General features: G+C 39.7%; 1 protein-coding gene across 1 annotated transcript in view; it reads left to right on the top strand.

Moving 5' to 3' along the window:
- abca7 (ATP-binding cassette, sub-family A (ABC1), member 7) overlaps positions 1–19,320 on the top strand; it is a 27,937-nt gene that overhangs the window by 1,793 nt on the left and 6,824 nt on the right. The window contains 38 exon segments of the mRNA XM_020612032.1: positions 1–90; positions 1,220–1,344; positions 2,614–2,732; positions 3,413–3,607; positions 3,776–3,868; positions 4,289–4,526; positions 4,763–4,902; positions 5,431–5,547; positions 5,657–5,854; positions 6,209–6,414; positions 6,774–6,950; positions 7,341–7,563; positions 7,827–8,048; positions 8,224–8,428; positions 9,166–9,241; positions 9,243–9,268; positions 10,027–10,198; positions 10,515–10,646; positions 10,927–11,066; positions 11,185–11,322; positions 11,652–11,881; positions 12,037–12,094; positions 12,240–12,442; positions 13,238–13,367; positions 13,944–14,089; positions 14,356–14,480; positions 14,667–14,774; positions 15,032–15,224; positions 15,551–15,645; positions 16,276–16,308; positions 16,487–16,592; positions 16,681–16,755; positions 16,899–17,068; positions 17,548–17,725; positions 18,056–18,171; positions 18,478–18,622; positions 18,876–18,999; positions 19,275–19,317. The exon segment at positions 1–90 is cut by the window's left edge and continues 52 nt beyond it. Coding sequence (XP_020467688.1) covers positions 1–90; positions 1,220–1,344; positions 2,614–2,732; positions 3,413–3,607; positions 3,776–3,868; positions 4,289–4,526; positions 4,763–4,902; positions 5,431–5,547; positions 5,657–5,854; positions 6,209–6,414; positions 6,774–6,950; positions 7,341–7,563; positions 7,827–8,048; positions 8,224–8,428; positions 9,166–9,241; positions 9,243–9,268; positions 10,027–10,198; positions 10,515–10,646; positions 10,927–11,066; positions 11,185–11,322; positions 11,652–11,881; positions 12,037–12,094; positions 12,240–12,442; positions 13,238–13,367; positions 13,944–14,089; positions 14,356–14,480; positions 14,667–14,774; positions 15,032–15,224; positions 15,551–15,645; positions 16,276–16,308; positions 16,487–16,592; positions 16,681–16,755; positions 16,899–17,068; positions 17,548–17,725; positions 18,056–18,171; positions 18,478–18,622; positions 18,876–18,999; positions 19,275–19,317 — 5,310 coding nt within the window.

Below are 19,320 nucleotides of genomic sequence, written 5' to 3'. Positions count from 1 at the left end.
GGGTATTATCTGCAACATCAACAACCCCTGCTTCCACAGCCCGACGCCCGGGGAGTCACCGGGCCAAGTTGGCAACTTTGACAACTCCATGTAGGTAAACTTGAGATAAAAACATACAGCTGTCCAGAGCGGTGGAATTGATAGAAAGATCATTATATGTTGAAACAGTAGTCCATCAGCTGCTGTCAGCCCAGACGATCTTGAGTTTTATATCATGCATACATTTGTGCTATACATAAGTTAAAGTGTTTTTGACCAAAAAAGGAGAAAATCATCATGGCCTTATTAAGTTTGAATTGAGATTATTTTAGATTAAGAAACGCAATAACAAAGCTACAAAACATGTTGGTGCAGCTGTATGTATAGACTTAGATCATTGTTTTCAAACTATTTTGCTAGCAAGGTAGCATAGTAAAAGCAGGCTATAATGACCATACTGTACAGTACTTGCGCTCTAGTGGATTTAAACTGTTGGCTACAAACAGCATGTACTTTACATGGCTGCTCCCCATTTTCCAAAGCAACTTTAAGCTTCTGGATAATTATTTAATTTCCAAACAGCAGTTGGTTTCAGTTAATGCCACTGTGATACAAAAATCAATTTGAAACTTTAGAAATCAGTCACAGTCAATATTTTGTTGGATTTATTTATGTTCAGGTATAGCTAAAATGACTGATCAATGAATAGATTACCTGGTCCACACAAAAATAATGGGAGGATCTGATTTAGCCAAACAATTCTACTGGGGTTTGACTGGTTTTCTTTTTTTTTTAGGTGAAAGTAAATTTAATATATTCTGGATGACTGTTGATTGAAGAAAACAAAAAGTCAAATCACATTGTCTTTATTGAAAGCGGGCATTTTACACTATTTCCACTACATTTTTAACCAATTGATAAATCAGGAAAATAATCAACAGATGAATTGATAATTAAAATAATTAGATGTACAGTAGCCCTTCATCTTGGTTGTGTTTTTATTAAGCTCAGATCACAGGTTGTTAAATACTCTTCTTTCAGCTGCTTGTGTGAAATGACAGTCTATTGAATTTATGCTTGAGTTAACCCAGTTTAAATCTGGACTGCTGGACATTTCACTGAACACAGCTGGTGGTGTTCACAAACGTGAAGGTGGTGTTTGCTCATTAACTCTGATAGACAGCCATTAAATGTGCTTGTTCTAATCAGGACTCTTGTTGTTGTTGTTGTTGTTCTCCAGACTTTCTCGTCTGTTTGTGGATGCCCAGACTATTCTGTCCTACACCGGAAACCGGAACTTGTCAAGGTTTCAGGATCTGATGGAGAGCATCTTGAGGCTGGGAGAAAGACCTGGAGCCTGGCCAAGTACCACATCTTATTTAAATATCCTCTACCACTGCCCTGATACATTGACATTCTGACACAGTAACCCTTAAAGTGTTTTTCCTTTCTACAGGCACCTTATTCTGATATGTCATTAGATTACACCCAGCCCAGTCATTGTGGCATGCCAAAACACACAAGACAGACAAGAATATATAATGCCAGTGTATGTCTTTAGGATTGCTTTCCAGGAATCAGTATAAATTATGCATATGCAGAAACCCTTTAGAGACTTGGGTTCTGTCAGTGACGTAGTAGTGCAGTTTAAACAAAGTCGATATGTAGTGGGGTAAAGGAAGACAAGGTGACCACCGTGTTTGAGTAAGTGAAGGCACAATTCCTTGAAGTTTTTGGAGCAAAAAAATGCACATTTTAATGTTTAAGTTGTATAATTGTGGATTTTTACACAATTGCACAATTTTTCTTTATTAAACAAAGTATGCAAACAAAGAATAACATATCGAATATAACACGATTAAGACTCTGTTGGCCATTGCAACAGGAAACCATAGCAATTCATTCAGATTTAGTTTTGATTCAACACTATTCCCAGACTTACCTGAGCAGGTTACCATGGTAACACAGGTTACAGTAAAACCATGAATGGTTTTAAGCAGGTGTCGAATGACCGACTGAATGCAGCCATTTGTTGCTGTTGTGACAGAAACAGAGAGTCTGTTGAGCCTCTTCTTGCTGTGAGCAGATTAAATTACATGACCACCACAGGTGACAGTTTCGGCAGTAGGATTTTTCTGCATCAAATGCCACATTAACACCCTAAGAGATATCTGTTGAATCCCCAAATCCTGAGCTGCTGACATTGTAAAGGACTCATAATACAGGTCTTATGTACCTCAAAATTGTTGCTTTTTACATTAAGGGACATGTTTGTCTGTGTTTATATAAATATTTCCTGGTGCTAGTTAAATTCCAGGCAAACAAAAAAAAAACAGATTTTCTTGCTATGCAGGTTTTTATTACAGTAATATGTGTACTGGTACTTGCCTAGGGTCTGGTAAACTAAAGTCAAGCATATGAAAGGTGAAATATAGTATGAAATAAGAATTTAGGCACTGGATATCATGTATTTCCTGAAAAACAACATCAGCAAAAAACTAATTATTCTGTCTATTGTTACTGCCCCACAGAGCATAAACTATCTTGCTAACAGCCTGTGCTTTGAAAGATATAGTGCAGATATGAGTGGTTATGCTGTTGCGGTCATGTAATACAGTACCGTTTCTATTGCAGATCTCCCAGTAGAAGAATGTCTGAGAGCCAATGAGACATTTTCCACCTTCCTCCTGATCAATGGCAGCCTGTCACCTGCGACCGTGGGCCAACTGATGAAGTCTCGTCTAAATTTTCAGGTGCAGTATCTGGTGTAAATCCTTAGATAAGGACCCATTGAAACCCTCGGTAACTGGCTTTTGTTAAATCAGTTCATCTAATCTGGCACAGGCAGCCTAAGTGATTTTCCCAAATCCATTCACTTTTCAATTCAGAAACAAAAATAGGTGACATTTTTTATGATGAATGAAGGTTTTTATATTTCAGTTTTCCTAAAAAATTAAGGATAATAATCACCTTTATTTGGCCAAGTATGTTATACACACAAGGAATTTGTTTTCGGTACAGAACCGAGGCAGCCATCTGCGGCGCCAACTCACACCAATGGCTCTAACCATTGGGGACAACTTGGGGGTTCAGTGTCTTGCCCAAGGACACTTCGACACGTAGACTGTAGGCACCATGATTCGAACCTCCAACCCTCTGGTTGGGAGACGACTGCTCTACCCACTGAACTACAGTCGCCCCATATCAGGAAATATTATTTGGTTTAAATACAAATTCAATAAGTAAATGGAGAAAACATTCATTTCAGAAATGTGATTAGAGACTTAAGGCTTTAAATATGGAAATAAGTAGCGCAGATGAGGTAGTATAAACACAGATAATTACAGGTAAGAAGAAGTTTGATGTGTTATATTTCTCATAGCCCAATACTGTTAAAAGTAAATGTGGGTGCCATCATTTTGTCCCCATCTAGGTATTTATGGCTGGAGCTGAGATGCAGCTGAAGGACTTGGTGTGTAATGCGACCATGTTAGGACAGTTTCTGACAGTAGAGGGAGAAGCTGTCATGAATGATCTTCAGACTCAGCTGTGTGACCTGCCCACTGACATCCTGCGAGAGGCTGAGCGCCTTTTTCTCTCTCAGCTTGACTTGACCAAGTTCTTCACGGTAGGAATCACTGAACAGGAAAACCTGGCTTTTGCAAAAATATGATTACATTTCAGTGAAGTCAAATACAGTTTTATACCTGTTTGCTGTGACAGTGAGTTACTCATATATCTGGTGAGCTGCAAAAAATACCAGCAGCTAAACCTGTCCATCTGTTTGCCCTGTCAGAGAGACCGTCTGATGGCCAGTGCTGGAGACCTCAGGGTCATCAGTCAGGCCGTCACTGCAGTTTCCCAGGAGCTGGCTGTCATCATGGATGATGTAAGAGCATACACATAACTATTCATATCCCTCTGTGCCTGTATATAGTTCAGGTAAAGCGTAATAAAATTTGCAGCCTGATGGAACTTTAGGCTTGTGTTTTTATACTTTGGTACAAAGCTGCAGAGATTGGTTAGTTAATTGATTAGTCATACTGAACAAAATGAACAGCTATTCTGATAAGCAATTGTCCTTTTTGTAAAAGCTGTTGCTGTTGTTTTTGTATCTTGTTTGCTCACAATCTGTTTCTCTCATTTTCTGAGAGAATCCAGTTGCAACTGATGTTAGCAAATTAGCTCGTTGGGATCTATAACATGTCCTCAGATCTTTTATTATTCCATTAACTAGCATTTTCCCCCTATTCTGTGTTTCCTTTTCTCACTTCAAACCTTTTGCACTTACTTCTTTGTCTTTCTCCAGTTTTCTTCCCTCTCCAGCTTTGTGGAGATGAGCACAGCTCTTCGTCTTCTGTCTCCAAAGAATCGTACGGTGCTGCCCAGAGAGGGTCTCCGAGTTTTCTCCAGGATCATGTGTGGTTACCCTGAGGTTGGCACCGAATACATCCCATCACTCAACTGGTATGAGGACAATAATATAAAGTCCTTTTTAGGCAAAAAAGGCACTGAGGACACTGACCTGGACCGGGACAACAGCACTAGTAAGAGGCTTTGAGGATCCAATTTTTTGTTCTCTTTGAGTATGTTTAGCTATGGATGGAAATCTGTGCAGATATTTAAGAAGTTGGTCTGTAGTTACAGACTATTTAAGTATCACTGAGCATTACATTCCAGCTGCTGTAAGTTGTTACTGCTTTGTGTACACTATTTGTATTGATTAACTCGGTGTTTCTCATCTAACATTTGTCCTGTTTTGTCTGTTCTTTCCTCCCCGCAGCTCCATTCTGTAGAAGTTTGATCCAAGGTATGCAGTCCAACCCACTGTCTCACACTGTGTGGCGAGGAATCAAACCTCTCTTTACTGGAAAACTACTGTACACACCAGACACTCCTGCAATACAACAAGTTATGAAAGAGGTAAAACAAGTCAACAAACCTTTGTTGCTACTTTATCCATTGACTCTATCAGTCACATTACTTTATCCTCTAAGGACAGTGAGTAGCTAGCATCAACATTGATCACCCATTTTATAAGAATATAACTGATGGCTGCTCATCAGCTGAACTGGTTGGTAGCACTAACAACACCTCTGTGCATTTGCTGCTGCTGATGATGTAATATGTTTACCATAGACAGCAACTACTAAAGGAGATACTATCACTTTACTTAACCAAGGCATGTCTTATAATGTACAGGTCATACTGGGACAGAACCCAGACAAGCTTATCAAATAAAATTATTTTTTTAATTTTGAGATGTCCCAGTGGCTCAACACAACTACAGTACTCTTTGATCTACAATCACTTGTTTTAAATCTCTCCTTGCCCTTTGAGCTAAATTTGTGATATTTGGCTATATAAATACAATTTGACATGAGTTTGAGTAGGTTGTAGGCTTTATGAAGTAAATCCATCCATTCAAAATATAAGTTGTGACTGCTGAAGGTGAACAAGACCTTCGAGGACCTGCAGATCCTTCAGCAGCTGAATGAAGCCTGGATGGAGGTGGGACCACAAATCAAAAACTACATGGAGAGCGGCATGGAGATTCAGCTACTGCAGGTTTGGCTCACCAGCTGCTGTCTCTGGACAGGAGCTATAAACCTGTTATGACATATTTAGTGCTAAAAATCCTTTTTTTTAATATATTGTCTCTGTATGTGTGAAACAGGAATTGTTGAGGTGGCCAGAGGTCGCAGTACTCATCAACCTGCGTTTGATAAACACATCCTGGACGGCCTCACGGATTGCACATTTCTTGTCTACACCCTCACTGGATGCCCCTAGGAAGCCTGGAGCACCACCTACCTGGCTGGACATCTACAATGACATCAACCACACCATCACCACTCTTGCACAAGTCACTGAGGTTTTTTTTTTCTCCTTTTGGCATTCATGTTTTCATTAATTTTTTCCATGCTACTCTTCAAACATGCAAGAAACTGAGAAATGTCAGCCTTTTAGTGGGAATAAGTACAACAGAAGGAATTGCTTTAATGAAAATAAATTCACAATATATTTAGAAGTTCAAAAAGCAAGGGCATGATTTTCAGTTTTGTGTTTTCTGACTGCTAATCCTGTTGTATTTGTGCACATTAGTGATGTGGTGAAATAGTAAAATGAAAGATGAATCCTATGTCATTGAACAGTTACAGATTGAGTTCCAAGTTTTCTTGCCAGTGATTCGTGATTCATATATTTTACATGTTTTGTGCTTTTGCAGTGTTTCTCTGTGAACAAACTGGAGGGCTTGGAGACTGAGGGTCAGTTGATTGACAGAGCATTGGAGCTTCTGGAGGACAGGCAGTTTTGGGCAGGGGTCGTTTTCCTGCTGCCCAGCACTTCATCCTCCAAACTGCCGCCACATGTCACCTACAAGATCCGAATGGACATTGATGATGTGACCCGGACCAACAAGATCAAAGACAGGTACCGAGGATGCAGCAAAACATCTTGTTTTGACCCTTACCCTTGTTTTTAAACTCAAAGAACAAGAAAAGTTTCAGCTTTGAAATAATTTAGTATTGGGTATATACACAGTATACAGTATTCTACTTTATTGGAAATGTTGTAATTTATCATGAAATTTTATTAGATCTGAGAGGATTACATGCTCCTGTGGAAAAATAAACCACTCTTGGGGTTATGAAATTTTGTGAATTCCTAATCAATGGTATTAAGGCAAAACAAGTATATAGTTTTTTAGCTTCAAGGAGATTCTGTTTTGTGTGTGTTGATTTTCTCCAGCTCTTTGATTTCAACATAGTTTTGGTGTTTTTTTTCTTGAGGCTTTGGGATCCTGGCCCAGCAGCCGACCCATTTAATGACATGCACTACATTTGGGGCGGCTTTGTGTACATCCAGGACCTGGTGGAACGAGCTGTGAGCCAAGTTCTGACCGGTGTTAAACAGACCACAGGCATCTACATCCAGCAGATGCCCTATCCCTGCTATGTGGATGATGTGTGAGTCTTATGTTAGTGTAAATGGATCTTTTTATAAACTGTGCATATAGTTCCACACATTTTTACTTGGAACGGATGAGCGCATCCATAATATACCATCTGGACCAACTGGCTGCTAATTACATATTAATGATGCTTTTAAAGGAGGCAGGAGAATTCCTCTTGAGCACTCTCCACTTGGCCTTTAGCCCACCCACCTCTCTAACTTTCGGTCAGTGGTTCCTATTTAAAAAAAAAAAAAAAAAAAAAAAAAGCAGAAGTTGTCCCATACAAGTCTAATAAAAATGTGAATGTAATTTTTATTACGTTTTCGCAACATCATTATTTTACATTAGGAAGCAAATCTAAATTTTGATTGTAATTTCTCCTCTTGCTCCCTTTTTTCCACAGTTTCCTTCGAGTGCTTAATCGCTCCCTGCCACTCTTTATGACACTGGCCTGGATCTACTCGGTGGCCATGATCATTAAAGGTGTGGTGTATGAGAAGGAGGCGAGGCTGAAGGAAACCATGAGAATGATGGGTTTGGGAACAGGAACGCTGTGGCTCAGCTGGTTCATCAGCAGCATGGTTCCCCTCCTGGTCTCTGCAGTGCTGCTTATTGCTATGCTCAAGGCAAGATGACTGTCCACTCTGCAGAAATAATATTAAGGGAGGAATCCACACTAATATGTCAATCTGGGAATGAAGAGGGAATCTGATCTTCACAGCAAAAAAATTACTAATTTGGTCACGTTTTTTAAAAGTAATGAATGGGCCAACTTAAAAATTTAAAGTGAAAAATATTTAGATGTTCAGGTATTTTATAGCTTCTTGTGATAGTACTGTATATTTGATGAAGTGAACCCCTCCACTCATCTTCTTCTCTTTCTTTCCAGTGGGGTGACATCTTGCCATACAGTGACCCAACTGTTGTCTTTTTCTTCCTCACGGCATTTGCCACTGCCACTATCATGCAGTGTTTCCTCATCAGTACCTTCTTCTCCAAAGCCAACCTGGCTGCTGCCTGTGGGGGACTCATATATTTTGGCCTCTACCTGCCATATGTACTGTGTGTTGCCTGGAGAGACCACCTCAATACCAAGCACAGAGTTCTTGCTGTGAGTATAATTATTCTGGGTGGAATCAAAGTTTTTTTTTTCTACAATTTGACATGCACAGTCCTAGAAAAAAAGAGTTCTAATTTCACAAAACCGAATGATAAAACAAGGTTTTCAGCAGTAGTTGAAAGAATAAATGTTCACAGCAGATGTTATCACATTTTTTTTTCACCAGAGTTTTCTCTCTCCTGTGGCCTTTGGGTTCGGCTGTGAGTGTTTTTCTCAGTACGAGGAGCAAGGTGTGGGCATCCAGTGGTACAACCTGCGCTCCAGCCCTGTGGAAGGAGACTCTTACACCTTCACTACCTCTATAATCATGCTTTACATTGATGCCTTTATCTACGCCACTGCAGCCTGGTACATCGAAGCAGTGTTCCCTGGTATGACTACACTTTTTTTTATTGGAACTTTATATGATTAGGAAAAAACACTGTGTCTGCACACTGGATTAGCACTTTCTTTGTTGGACTAAAAAAAGGCACTGTTTTGACCCTTCTTGATCCTCCTCAGGCAGAATCTTTCTGCAACTTTATCTGACTAGACATACAAACAATACTGTGCAGTTTATTTCCTGTTGAGTTACAGTCACTATAGAGGTTAAGTTTAGTGTGCCATAAATACAAGCTGACCACAGTTTCCATTCTATATAAAGGAGTAAACTGCACACTTTTCACAAGTTTGCAGTGGAGCGATAGTCAAGCAAAATATTTTAGTTGCAGTATAACAGTAATATTTAGGACAGAATCTGTCCATTATATACTGTACATTAAGTCTTTGGTATATGGCTAGTGACATTAGTGCAAGGTGGCACGATGGTGCACTGGTTGGCAAAGTTGCCACAAAGAAAAAAGGGCCTGGGTTTGGTTGGGTTGGGGCTTGTTTGGGTTGGGGCTTGTTTATGTGGCGTTTGCATTTTCTCCCTGTGCTAGCATGGGTTTCCTATGGATGCTTCTGTTTCTTCTCACAGTCCAAAGACAGGTTATTTTAATTGGTAACTCTACATCGCTCATACATGTAAATGTGAGCATGAATGGTTGTCACTGAGCCGGTTTTGAAAATACCAAAATTTTGCTCAAACTAACTGTGTGCATATGTGCTGTGTGTGTTTTTACACCAGGTGAATATGGGATCCCAAAGCCTTGGTACTTCATCTTCCAACTGAACTACTGGATCGGAATTCCCCTGGAGGCAGGAACCAGCACCTACGCAGCAGGATGATGGTATAAGACTCTGGAAGCTGCTACACATAAATACCTGTTTCTCTTTTTAAACTTTTGCTATACTGTTTTTTATCGCACTCTTCTACAGATGCAGTCGTAGTTAACGGTTAGGTTTCTTGGTCTGATCCACAGTGGAAACGTTTATTTATAAGCAATAGTCAGTTTGTAACATAAGCTTGTTTATTGGACAGTTACATTTTGTGGTAGATTGGAGACCGTCTGCTGCCTTCTCCACTGCTCTTCATACATTTAAAAGATTCTAGTTTTATCAGCTTTAGCCAGCTAACTACAATTCAAATGAATGAGCTGAGACAAAAAGCGGTGTGTTTAAGAACACATGGAAAATAAAATGGTAAATGGACATTCACACACCGATAACGACAGGCTGCCACGCAACGGCGCTAGCCACCGGGAGCAATTCAGGGACACTTAGGCATGCAGGGAGACTGGGAGTCGAACCACCAACTTGCTGGTCAGGAGACGACTGCCCTACCTCATGAGCCACAGCCACCCCAAGCTGAATGTCATCAGTCCAGACCTCACATTGTTCTGTTAATTCAGGAGCTGCATCTCTACTACCCATAATCCTTTTTATTTTTGAGTTGTGTTCTGTATTGTAGCTAGAAGAGTTATGCTCTCGGTTTATAAAAATGTACTTCTGCTCACATTCTGCATTTTAATTTTAATCGTAAGTCACTGTGAGATTTACAGTATATGGTTCCTTCTAGTAAATATATACATGTTGTATGTGTTATCAGATCACATTGAACCGGAACCTACCAACCTAACACTGGGCGTGAGCATCAGGAACCTGGTGAAAATCTACAAGAAGGGAGCCAAACTGGCCGTCAACCACCTCAACCTGAAGTTCTACGAGGGGCAGATCACCTCATTCCTTGGCCACAATGGAGCTGGCAAGACCACCACCATGTGAGTAGAGCTGAGGACTGAAAAATTATCACCATCACCAATGATTTGTTCCATCAGTATTTGTTTTAAGGCTGTTCTGGGTTCTGTTATACAAAAATTGATTTGAGATTTGGAATCTAAGTGGATGGACACAAAGAACCAGGATTTTTTTAATGTTAGAGCAATAGTAGACAAAATCAAGCATGATTTAATTGTACTTAAAGTTTTAGTGGTTTCAGGAATTACAGTCTGTCAATGGTGTGAGATGATAATGTAATTTAAAGTTAAAGGTCTGTGGGAATTAAGCATTAATTATATTGTATCTGATGTTTGTCAGATCTGTCCTGACGGGCCTGTTCCCACCCACTTCGGGGACTATGTACATTAAGGGGATGGACATCCGCCATGACATGGACATCATCCGGAGGACCCTGGGAGTTTGTCCACAACACAATGTTCTGTTTGACATGTAAGTTTCACCTCTTCCATATCTGCTATTTTTTGTTCCAAACTACAAATAACAAACTCTCAGTGCAGCCTGGTTAAGGTTAATGGTTTACAGAAATTCTTCTTGTATGTTTCACACCACAAACTTTGACCATTTAATTTAATTAGAATTTAGTTACATCTTTTTGAAATAAATGTCAAGTTTGAAAAAACAACATTATCTGGTACACCTTTTACAAAGAAGTAGATTGAATTTAACCGATGTTCATATTTTATCTGTTGTGTGTTTGTCTCTATCTCAGATTAACAGTGGAGGAGCATGTGTGGTTTTATGGGTGTCTGAAGGGTTTGTCTGGAGCAGAGGTGAAAGCTGAACTGGACACTCTGCTGGACGATGTCGGTCTGCTGCACAAACGACATGAACAGGCCAAGAACCTCTCTGGTAATCTCACTAATTTAATTCTGAAAGTGTGGAACTACAGTAATGTAAAGGTGTTTATCTTTTATTTCTTGATAAATACTTTTCTCAGTTTAAACCTTTCCTTCACTGTCTCTGTCAGGTGGGATGCAGAGGAAGCTGTCTGTGGCAATAGCATTTGTTGGAGGCTCTAAGGTGGTAGTTCTGGATGAACCTACAGCTGGTGTTGACCCTTACTCCCGCAGAGGGATCTGGGATTTACTACTCAAATACCGCAAAGGTGTGTGACTGTGGGTATCAAAAGTAACATATACTTACTATACAAATTATTATGCTTTTTGTGAGTGTGGGATTAGCTTCAGTATTACAGCACTGGTTTTATCAGGGTTACTATGAATCAAAATTGGGTTTCTTCTTTTGGTAAATGAAGAAATCCTTTCATTATTTGCCCTCACTGCTGCCACTCTGAAACCAATTTGTTTACAGGTAAACATTTGACTTGAGCCTAAAAATCAACTCAGAGATGACAAGCAAAACACAAGGCCTACACCGTGACACACACAAATGAAAGACCAAGTGAATATATTTCTCAACTGTTTTCTTCATCAGACCGGACCATCATCTTGTCCACTCACTACATGGATGAAGCAGAATTGCTAGGTGATCGGATCGCCATCATCTCCCAGGGAAGGCTGTGTTGCTGCGGCTCGCCGCTCTTTTTGAAATCCCGGCTGGGGACTGGCTACTACCTCACTGTGGTGAAGAGGGAGGGACTAGACACCAGCACTCCTAGCACTTCTAGTAACTGCATCAGTACCAACAAGTTACCTCCTCTCAAGGTCAGAGTTTTTTTTTTTTTTTTTGGTAAACTAATTATGAAGTAAAATCATAGCACATGCTTGATATTTTTTGCTAATGCTTAGTTTCATATTCATCTGAAATGAACACCCACTAAATGTTAAAATTTTTCTGAGGACTCCGCTTTGTTTTTCAGGACAGTGAGTCATTCATGAGTGAAGACACCGGGCTAGGAAGTGAAGAGTGCAGCTCATGTAGGTTTTTAAGTACAGTATGGCCTCACAGTAAGATGATGTGGCTCAGTGTCTGTAAAGTACTCTTTGGTTCATTTATGTTTTCTACACAAATCAGTTTAATATCAGATTCACTACATAATCTGTCACCTCATCATCATGGCAGATATGGCAGCATTGCTCTCCATGGTGCAGCACCACATCCCAGGCGCAAGGCTGGTGGAGGAGTCAGGACGCGAGGTTGTCATCAACCTGCCGAAGATGGCCGCCAAGGATGGCAGCCTGGCCATCTTCCTTTCTGAACTGGATCAGAGGCTGTCTGAGCTGGGCGTGAGTAGCTATGGCCTGGCAGACAGCACACTGGAGGAGGTAAAACATTTACATTGATATCTACATGGTACTTACTTTACTACATCTGCATGGAGACAATAGAAACTCTTACCCTCTGATAACTGCTTAGTAAAAGAATGATGTCTGCTTGAATAAAAAGACAAGTTTCAAGTATTACAGATGAGTGTTTGTGTGGGTCTGAAAACACTTTGCTACTAACCTTAACTGGGTAAATTTATCAGGCTTATGGAGCCTGATAAATTTACCTCATCTGACCTCTGTGTAAAGCTGCTGGATGCTCTTTCACTCCCACCTGTTGAAGACATAATTCAGTGCAGTTTGTCAATGAAAAATGGGAATCTGGCAAGAACAACATCAGTAGCTTAAACATGTACAAAATTAAATAATTTCCCCAGCTTTAAGTTAAAGTTGCATTGAATAAAAATTCATCCATTTTGGCACTCTTTATTTTTATTTTTTATTTAACCAGGAAGTCCTATTGTGAGATCAAGATCTCTTTTTTTTAAGGGAGACGTGGCAAAGATGGCAACCATACAAATTTACAATTCAACACATACAACACAATATACAAAAAATCAGTTCACAAGATAAAATAAATGGGCTGTCAAGAAAAACAGCTACTGCTTCACCACATTCTTTATGATGGCGCTGCAACAAAGAAGAGTATTATGTTTAAGTGAGACCCTGTAGATCTATACTGTTGTTACAAATCATAATTCTCCACCTACAGGAAGTGAATTTCATAAATCTCTGCAGTGCAGCTTTTGTTTATAAAGACAAGTTTCAACTTTTACCATGACTTTTCATTTCCAGATCTTTTTGCGAGTAGCAGAGGAAACGGATGTGGATGTTGAGCCGGACCTGCAGGCTGTGTCCCCCAGCAGCCAGCACCTATCAGCTGGGCACAGGGCGGAGGAACAAAGTGCTGACAAACCAGACACAGGTAGGCACCTACCCTCATAGACGCCTACAGTAGATTTGTGTACGTACTACATAGTGTTTCCATTTGCAATCACTCTACCATTTTGTCTTCAGTTGTAACTGTAACTGTTTGTTTCCATAATGCTGCCAGGAAGGAAAAGGCTTTGTAAGCAAGGTACCTTCAATCACCACCTACTGTAAATCATCTTTCAATAGGAAAAGAAGGGGTTTCTATTTTTCCTGCCGATTACACGCACCGCATTTGGAAAATGTGTTTTCACTTTCTACATTTAACTATTAGGGCTGACAAATAAAAGGGATTTAATCAGTTATGGGTTCATGAACACTAACACACGTACTGAAATGTTGTAGTGAATGTGCTCATTTTCAGTTTCTTTACATTTAAATTTTAATTACATCATTTACATGCACTCAGTGTTTCTCTATCTCCATAGAACCTCATGATAAAGGCTCTGAATAAGGATTAAGATCATAATAGGGCATAAACTCGCTAGTAAAACCATACAAAGATCTGCACTGACAGGAGTGTGTAGTTATCATCCCATAAGTTCTCACTCTGTGTTTTTACTATTTGTAGAACCCCAGGAGACAGATCCACTCAGTGGAGATGGCCGAGGTGGCATCCCTCTGACCGGCTGGTGGCTGACCTGGCAGCAGCTGAGGGCTCTCCTCATCAAACGCTGGCTTTATGCTCGGAGGAGCCGCAGGGGCTTCTTTGCACAGGTAATAATCAGCAGCAGCAGCAGCTGTCAGAGAGCTAGAAGCCACTTGTCATCAGAGGGTTTGTGGTTGCCATAATGAAATGAGGGGGTGCCCCCCTCTGTTAGTTGAATAATAGTTAGAGTTTTTGTTGACTAAAAATGTTCTGTTGACTGCTCATGATTTTTTGTTTCTTTTTATGGAGTGTTAGCTTTTAGTCATTAGACATTACTTGCAAAAGATATATTCTCTCTCTAAACTGATCTTGCAAAGGTTGATTTGTGCTTCAGATTATTCTGCCTGCTATATTCGTGCTGATCGCCCTGCTATTCAGCCTCATTGTACCTCCATTTGGGAAGTACCCCGCTCTGCAGCTGCAACCCTGGATGTACGGGGAACAGTACACCTTCTTCAGGTATATTCTCCATTACCTCAGCAGAAAAGTAAAAATTTTTGTCAGTTTTTTCTCCCATAAGTTAGTTTGGTCTATTCATAGGCAGCTAGCTACAAACTGAAAGTTTTATTATGTGGGTTTTTTTTTTAAATCACTTTATACCTTGTTACTGTGACAAGTTCCCCACCTCTGGTTTAATTTTTTCAGTAATGACGCCCCTGGGAACCCAGACATGGAGAACCTCCTGGAAGCTCTGCTGGATCAGCCAGGTTTTGGTACCAAGTGCATGGAGACAGAGGAAGAGGACAACATCACGTAAGACAGAAGAATTTATCACAAGAGAGAAACAGTAATGTCATTAATGAACACAGAATAAATGGGACAAAATAGACTGAGATTAAAACATTCTGAAGACAGTTTAGATACATTAATTATACTTTCCTTCTTAAGTAATCACTGCCTAGGATTTATTTAAAATATAGTTTTAATAGTTTGATGCACTTTATTTTCAGTACCAGATACTGTATTCAGACCACAAACCACTCTGTGTTGACTTCCTATTCTCCCTGCAGGAGTCCTCAGTGTGAAGGGGAGCAAGGTGGCCTGTTCATGCGCCCACAGGTTTCATATTCCACCTGGCAGATGTTCAGCAAAGGCAACTGGAGCAGAGACAGACCCTCCCCTGAATGTCAATGTAGCACAGAGGATGTCCTCCGCATGCTCCCCGACTGCCCACAGGGTGCTGGGGGAATGCCACCCCCACAGGTCAGTGCAGGGTCTGATCACGACTGATGACTGTATGTGCATAATGTGGTGTTAAATGATCTGATCTGACTACTGCATCCGGTATCACAGGTTGGACTGAAAATATTACCAGTGAACTGTCACATGATGATAATGAAATTGCTTTGCTCTGTAGAGCTGCCTGAAAGTATGTAGAACATAAAATATATTTTGTGATATTAAAATTAACTCATTTCAAAACAGAGCTACTATAACATTGCCTCAAGCATTTTTATGTTGTTTATACAGGATGAAATACTGTGTGTCTGTATTTAGCTGTTCAACTCTCCTAATGTGTTATTTTCCAGATTAAGAGGCTGACTGGAGACATCCTCCAAAATCTAACAAATTATAACATCTGTGATTACCTGGTGAAGACCTACTCTCAAATCCTCAAGAAAAGGTATTTCATTAAACATATTATAATAAAATCAACAGTTTTTTTAGTAGTCATTCTATTTAAGGATAAAAGCAAGGGTCAAAAGAAAAATTTCTGTTGCTCTCTCTTCCTTTGGTGTCTGGAAATTGAGTTTCCACCTTTGCTGTCAAGAGCCAGTTGGTAAAATATAATATTATTATTATTAGTAGTAGTGTCCTAATGAACAAAGTGCCTCAGCCAAAACATTCATGTAAATGTTTTATTTCTCAATAGGTTTCTCTTCATCGGAGATGCACTTCATTTGACCATAAAATGTTTCATTTATTGTAATCTACATACAGTACTATACTCTATACTATACTCTATTATTTTGAATAACAGATTTTTATTTTTGGTTTGAACACATGCGGTATCTTTACCATTTCAAAAAAGCATTCAGACCATGTGACAAGCATTGCCCCTGAAACCACCCTGATGAATATACTATAAGAATGGAAATGTATGAATATGAATGGCATTATATTTTGAACTTTTAAAATCACAGATAGCTATAGTGAGAACATTGATGTTAATGTTGAGATATTAGCCTTGTATTATTCTGTTCGTTTCCTTTAGAAAACAGATTCACTCTTTCTCCTCTGTGTCAAATTGCAGCTTGAAAACCAAGAAGTGGGTGAATGAATTCAGGTAAACTGCTGGTATGAAACACTATTGTGGCAGCCAAATACCTGCAGGATCCATAACCATAGTATCCACAGTTTGAGCCTCCTAAACTCATTTAACATTTTGAGTCTGGAGGACTCTAAAGAAACAAAGTGTTAGTACATTTCCAAAAGTTGTATAAAGTTTTATTTCCATCTTGCAGGTATGGAGGTTTCTCCCTAGGGGGCAATTCTACCCAGACCATATCTCAGGTCGATCATGTCCAAGGTTCACTCATGGCAATCAGGACTCATTACAGAGTCCAACAGGTACAATAAGGTCTCACATTTGTTTAAACAATTCTGCTGTCTGTCTGAACATTTGTAATATTTTCTGACATTCTTGGATTCATCACAGAACAGTTCACTGGACCGTCTCTTAAACCAACTGCCAGATTTTCTAGGTAGACTGAACAGTCAAAACAATGTCAAGGTAAATGTGTTTATCTTCTCTGTTCATTATCTGCTGCCTCTCTTTGAAGGAAAAGTCAAACACAAAACACTTTTAAGAGGGATGTGCTTTCTGTATCTTTAGACTTTAGGTTTTAAAGTGAAAAAGATCTTTGCTTTACTCAGGTGTGGTACAATAACAAAGGATGGCATGCCATGGTGTCATTTGTCAACGTGATGAACAACGGCCTGCTGAGAGCAAGCCTACCACCAGGCCGAGAGAGGAGGACACACGGCATCACTGCCTACAATCACCCGCTGAACCTTACCAAGGAGCAGCTCAGTGAAATAGCCATGTAAGTTCAGTGCTGTGCTGTTTTTGGCTGAGTGTTCTTAGTTGTTGGTGCTTGGATTACTAGTTAGAAGGAAGTTGTAAGTCCCTCATTGTATTTTGACATTAAAAGATAGCAAAAAAAGTTAGCATTTATAATGGTATGAAAGGTATTAATGGCTGTTTGGAATGTATAAAATGCATACAGTGTTACTGTACAACATTATGATTTTAGAAATTGGTCAGGAATAATGTAAAGCTTACACATCATGCAATAAATTGATTGACATATTCAAATCCAAACATAAAATAAATTGTCAGGACCTGTCAAGTTACCTATTTTACCAAAACAACACTGAACACGTTACATAGGGAAGACACATTTTTAGTTGAATGTGAGTGGTAACAAATGGAGGACAATGTTTGAGTTGTAAAATATGTTTTGTGTAGGTCCATATGTGTTTTTCTGTTCCTGACTTGTGTTTTTCCCGCTTCCTCTTTCAGGATGACTACATCAGTGGATGTTCTAGTTTCCATCTGCGTGGTCTTTGCCATGTCCTTTGTGCCAGCCAGCTTCATCCTTTTTCTGATTGAGGAGCGAGTCAGCAAAGCCAAACACCTTCAGTTTGTCAGTGGGGTCAAACCGATCCTTTACTGGATGGCCAACTTTGCTTGGGACATGGTCAGTACTCAAGAGAAAGTAGAATAGACATTTTCTTTGCTCTCGCAGCCACAACTCCCACATTTGGCATTTTGTGAGGTCTCAAAATGATAATGTGTAAGGTACTATATACCCTCACCCTGCAAATATAATTGGTTGTCACCTTGGTAACATCTGTGTTTGTTATGTATGGCTGGTGTAAGAGATCGCCCAGGTTCACCAGGCAGTAATCTGCATTAAATGATTTTCTCTGAAAAATAATATTCTGTGACTCACATAAAACATTGTTTTAAGGAACATACTGTAAAAGAACAGCTCTTTTTACGGAATTTAGTTTTGTCATATTCTTAGTTGAACTACACCGTCCCAGCCACCGTGGTGGTGCTGATCTTCATCGGTTTCCAGCAGCAGTCGTACGTCTCTGAGACAAATCTGCCGGCTCTCATCCTGCTCCTCCTGCTCTATGGGTACGTTTAGGCTCCACTGACTTTTGTCCATGTTGATTTTGACTTTACGTCCCCGATTGATCTCTATTCATAATAGATGTAAACTCATTTGCAGTAGTAGTCTAAAAAAACCCTCATTAGATGGGATGATTTTAGTTATGGAATTAAATAAACCCTAATCCAATATTAAAAGTTTAAATGACTTGTATATCAATCGATTTACAGTATGATACATGATTTTCTCTGTAGACAGAGTCTCTGTAGTTCACAAGCTGGATTATGATCTGTAACAAAAGTATTCTATCTTTCTGTACTTATTGGACAAAGGTGGTCCATCACCCCTCTGATGTACCCAGCATCCTTTGTATTCAGTGTCCCGAGCACGGCCTATGTTGTTCTGACTTCCATCAACCTCTTCATTGGAATCAACGGCAGCATTGCTACCTTTGTCCTAGAACTGTTTGTTGATAAGGTACAAACTATACCAATGTGGACAAAGAGAGACTATTATTATTTTATAACTCGGTTACCATGAGATATTAAGTTAAATTGTTATTTATTTGGCTACATCATAATAGTAAGAAAAAAGAACAGAAGGCCCAGATATGCACAGATGCAAAGCTATATGGGCACAACATTACAGTGACACTGCTTTTATCTGTTGAAGCTTCAATCTCATTAAGCTTTGTAAAATTTGAACTAGTTCTGTCTTATTTTCTTTCCAGCACCTGAATGAGGTGAACAGAATCCTGAAGAAGGTGTTTCTCATCTTTCCTCATTTCTGCCTTGGACGAGGACTCATCGACATGGCCAAAAACCAGGCCATGGCCGACGCATTCCAGAGGCTGGGTACAGAGGTTTTATTCCTGCTCCTCAGATGTCCACCCCTAAATACATACAGTATCTACCATCAGTCCTCTTTGTTCATATTTCAAAGACAAGGATTTTGTTACCCGTCTTCACGACATCACTAAATTGTATAGTAAACCACTTTCTTTGTGGTCATATCTTCATCATTCTACTACAAAGAATTATTACATACACACTTTGCTATTGTTTAAGATGTAGTTGTATACAGAGGATTCAAGATATTTTAAATTATTCTGGAAATGTTCTTTCTCCAGGAGCCAAACAGATCCTCGATCCTCTTCAGTGGGACTTTGTAGGGAA

This window comes from Monopterus albus, unplaced genomic scaffold (genome assembly GCF_001952655.1).
Source record: "Monopterus albus unplaced genomic scaffold, M_albus_1.0 scaffold120.1, whole genome shotgun sequence".
Lineage (NCBI taxonomy): Eukaryota > Metazoa > Chordata > Actinopteri > Synbranchiformes > Synbranchidae > Monopterus > Monopterus albus.
Note: the sequence above shows the minus strand (reverse complement) of the source record. Positions and strands in the feature narration are given on the sequence as shown.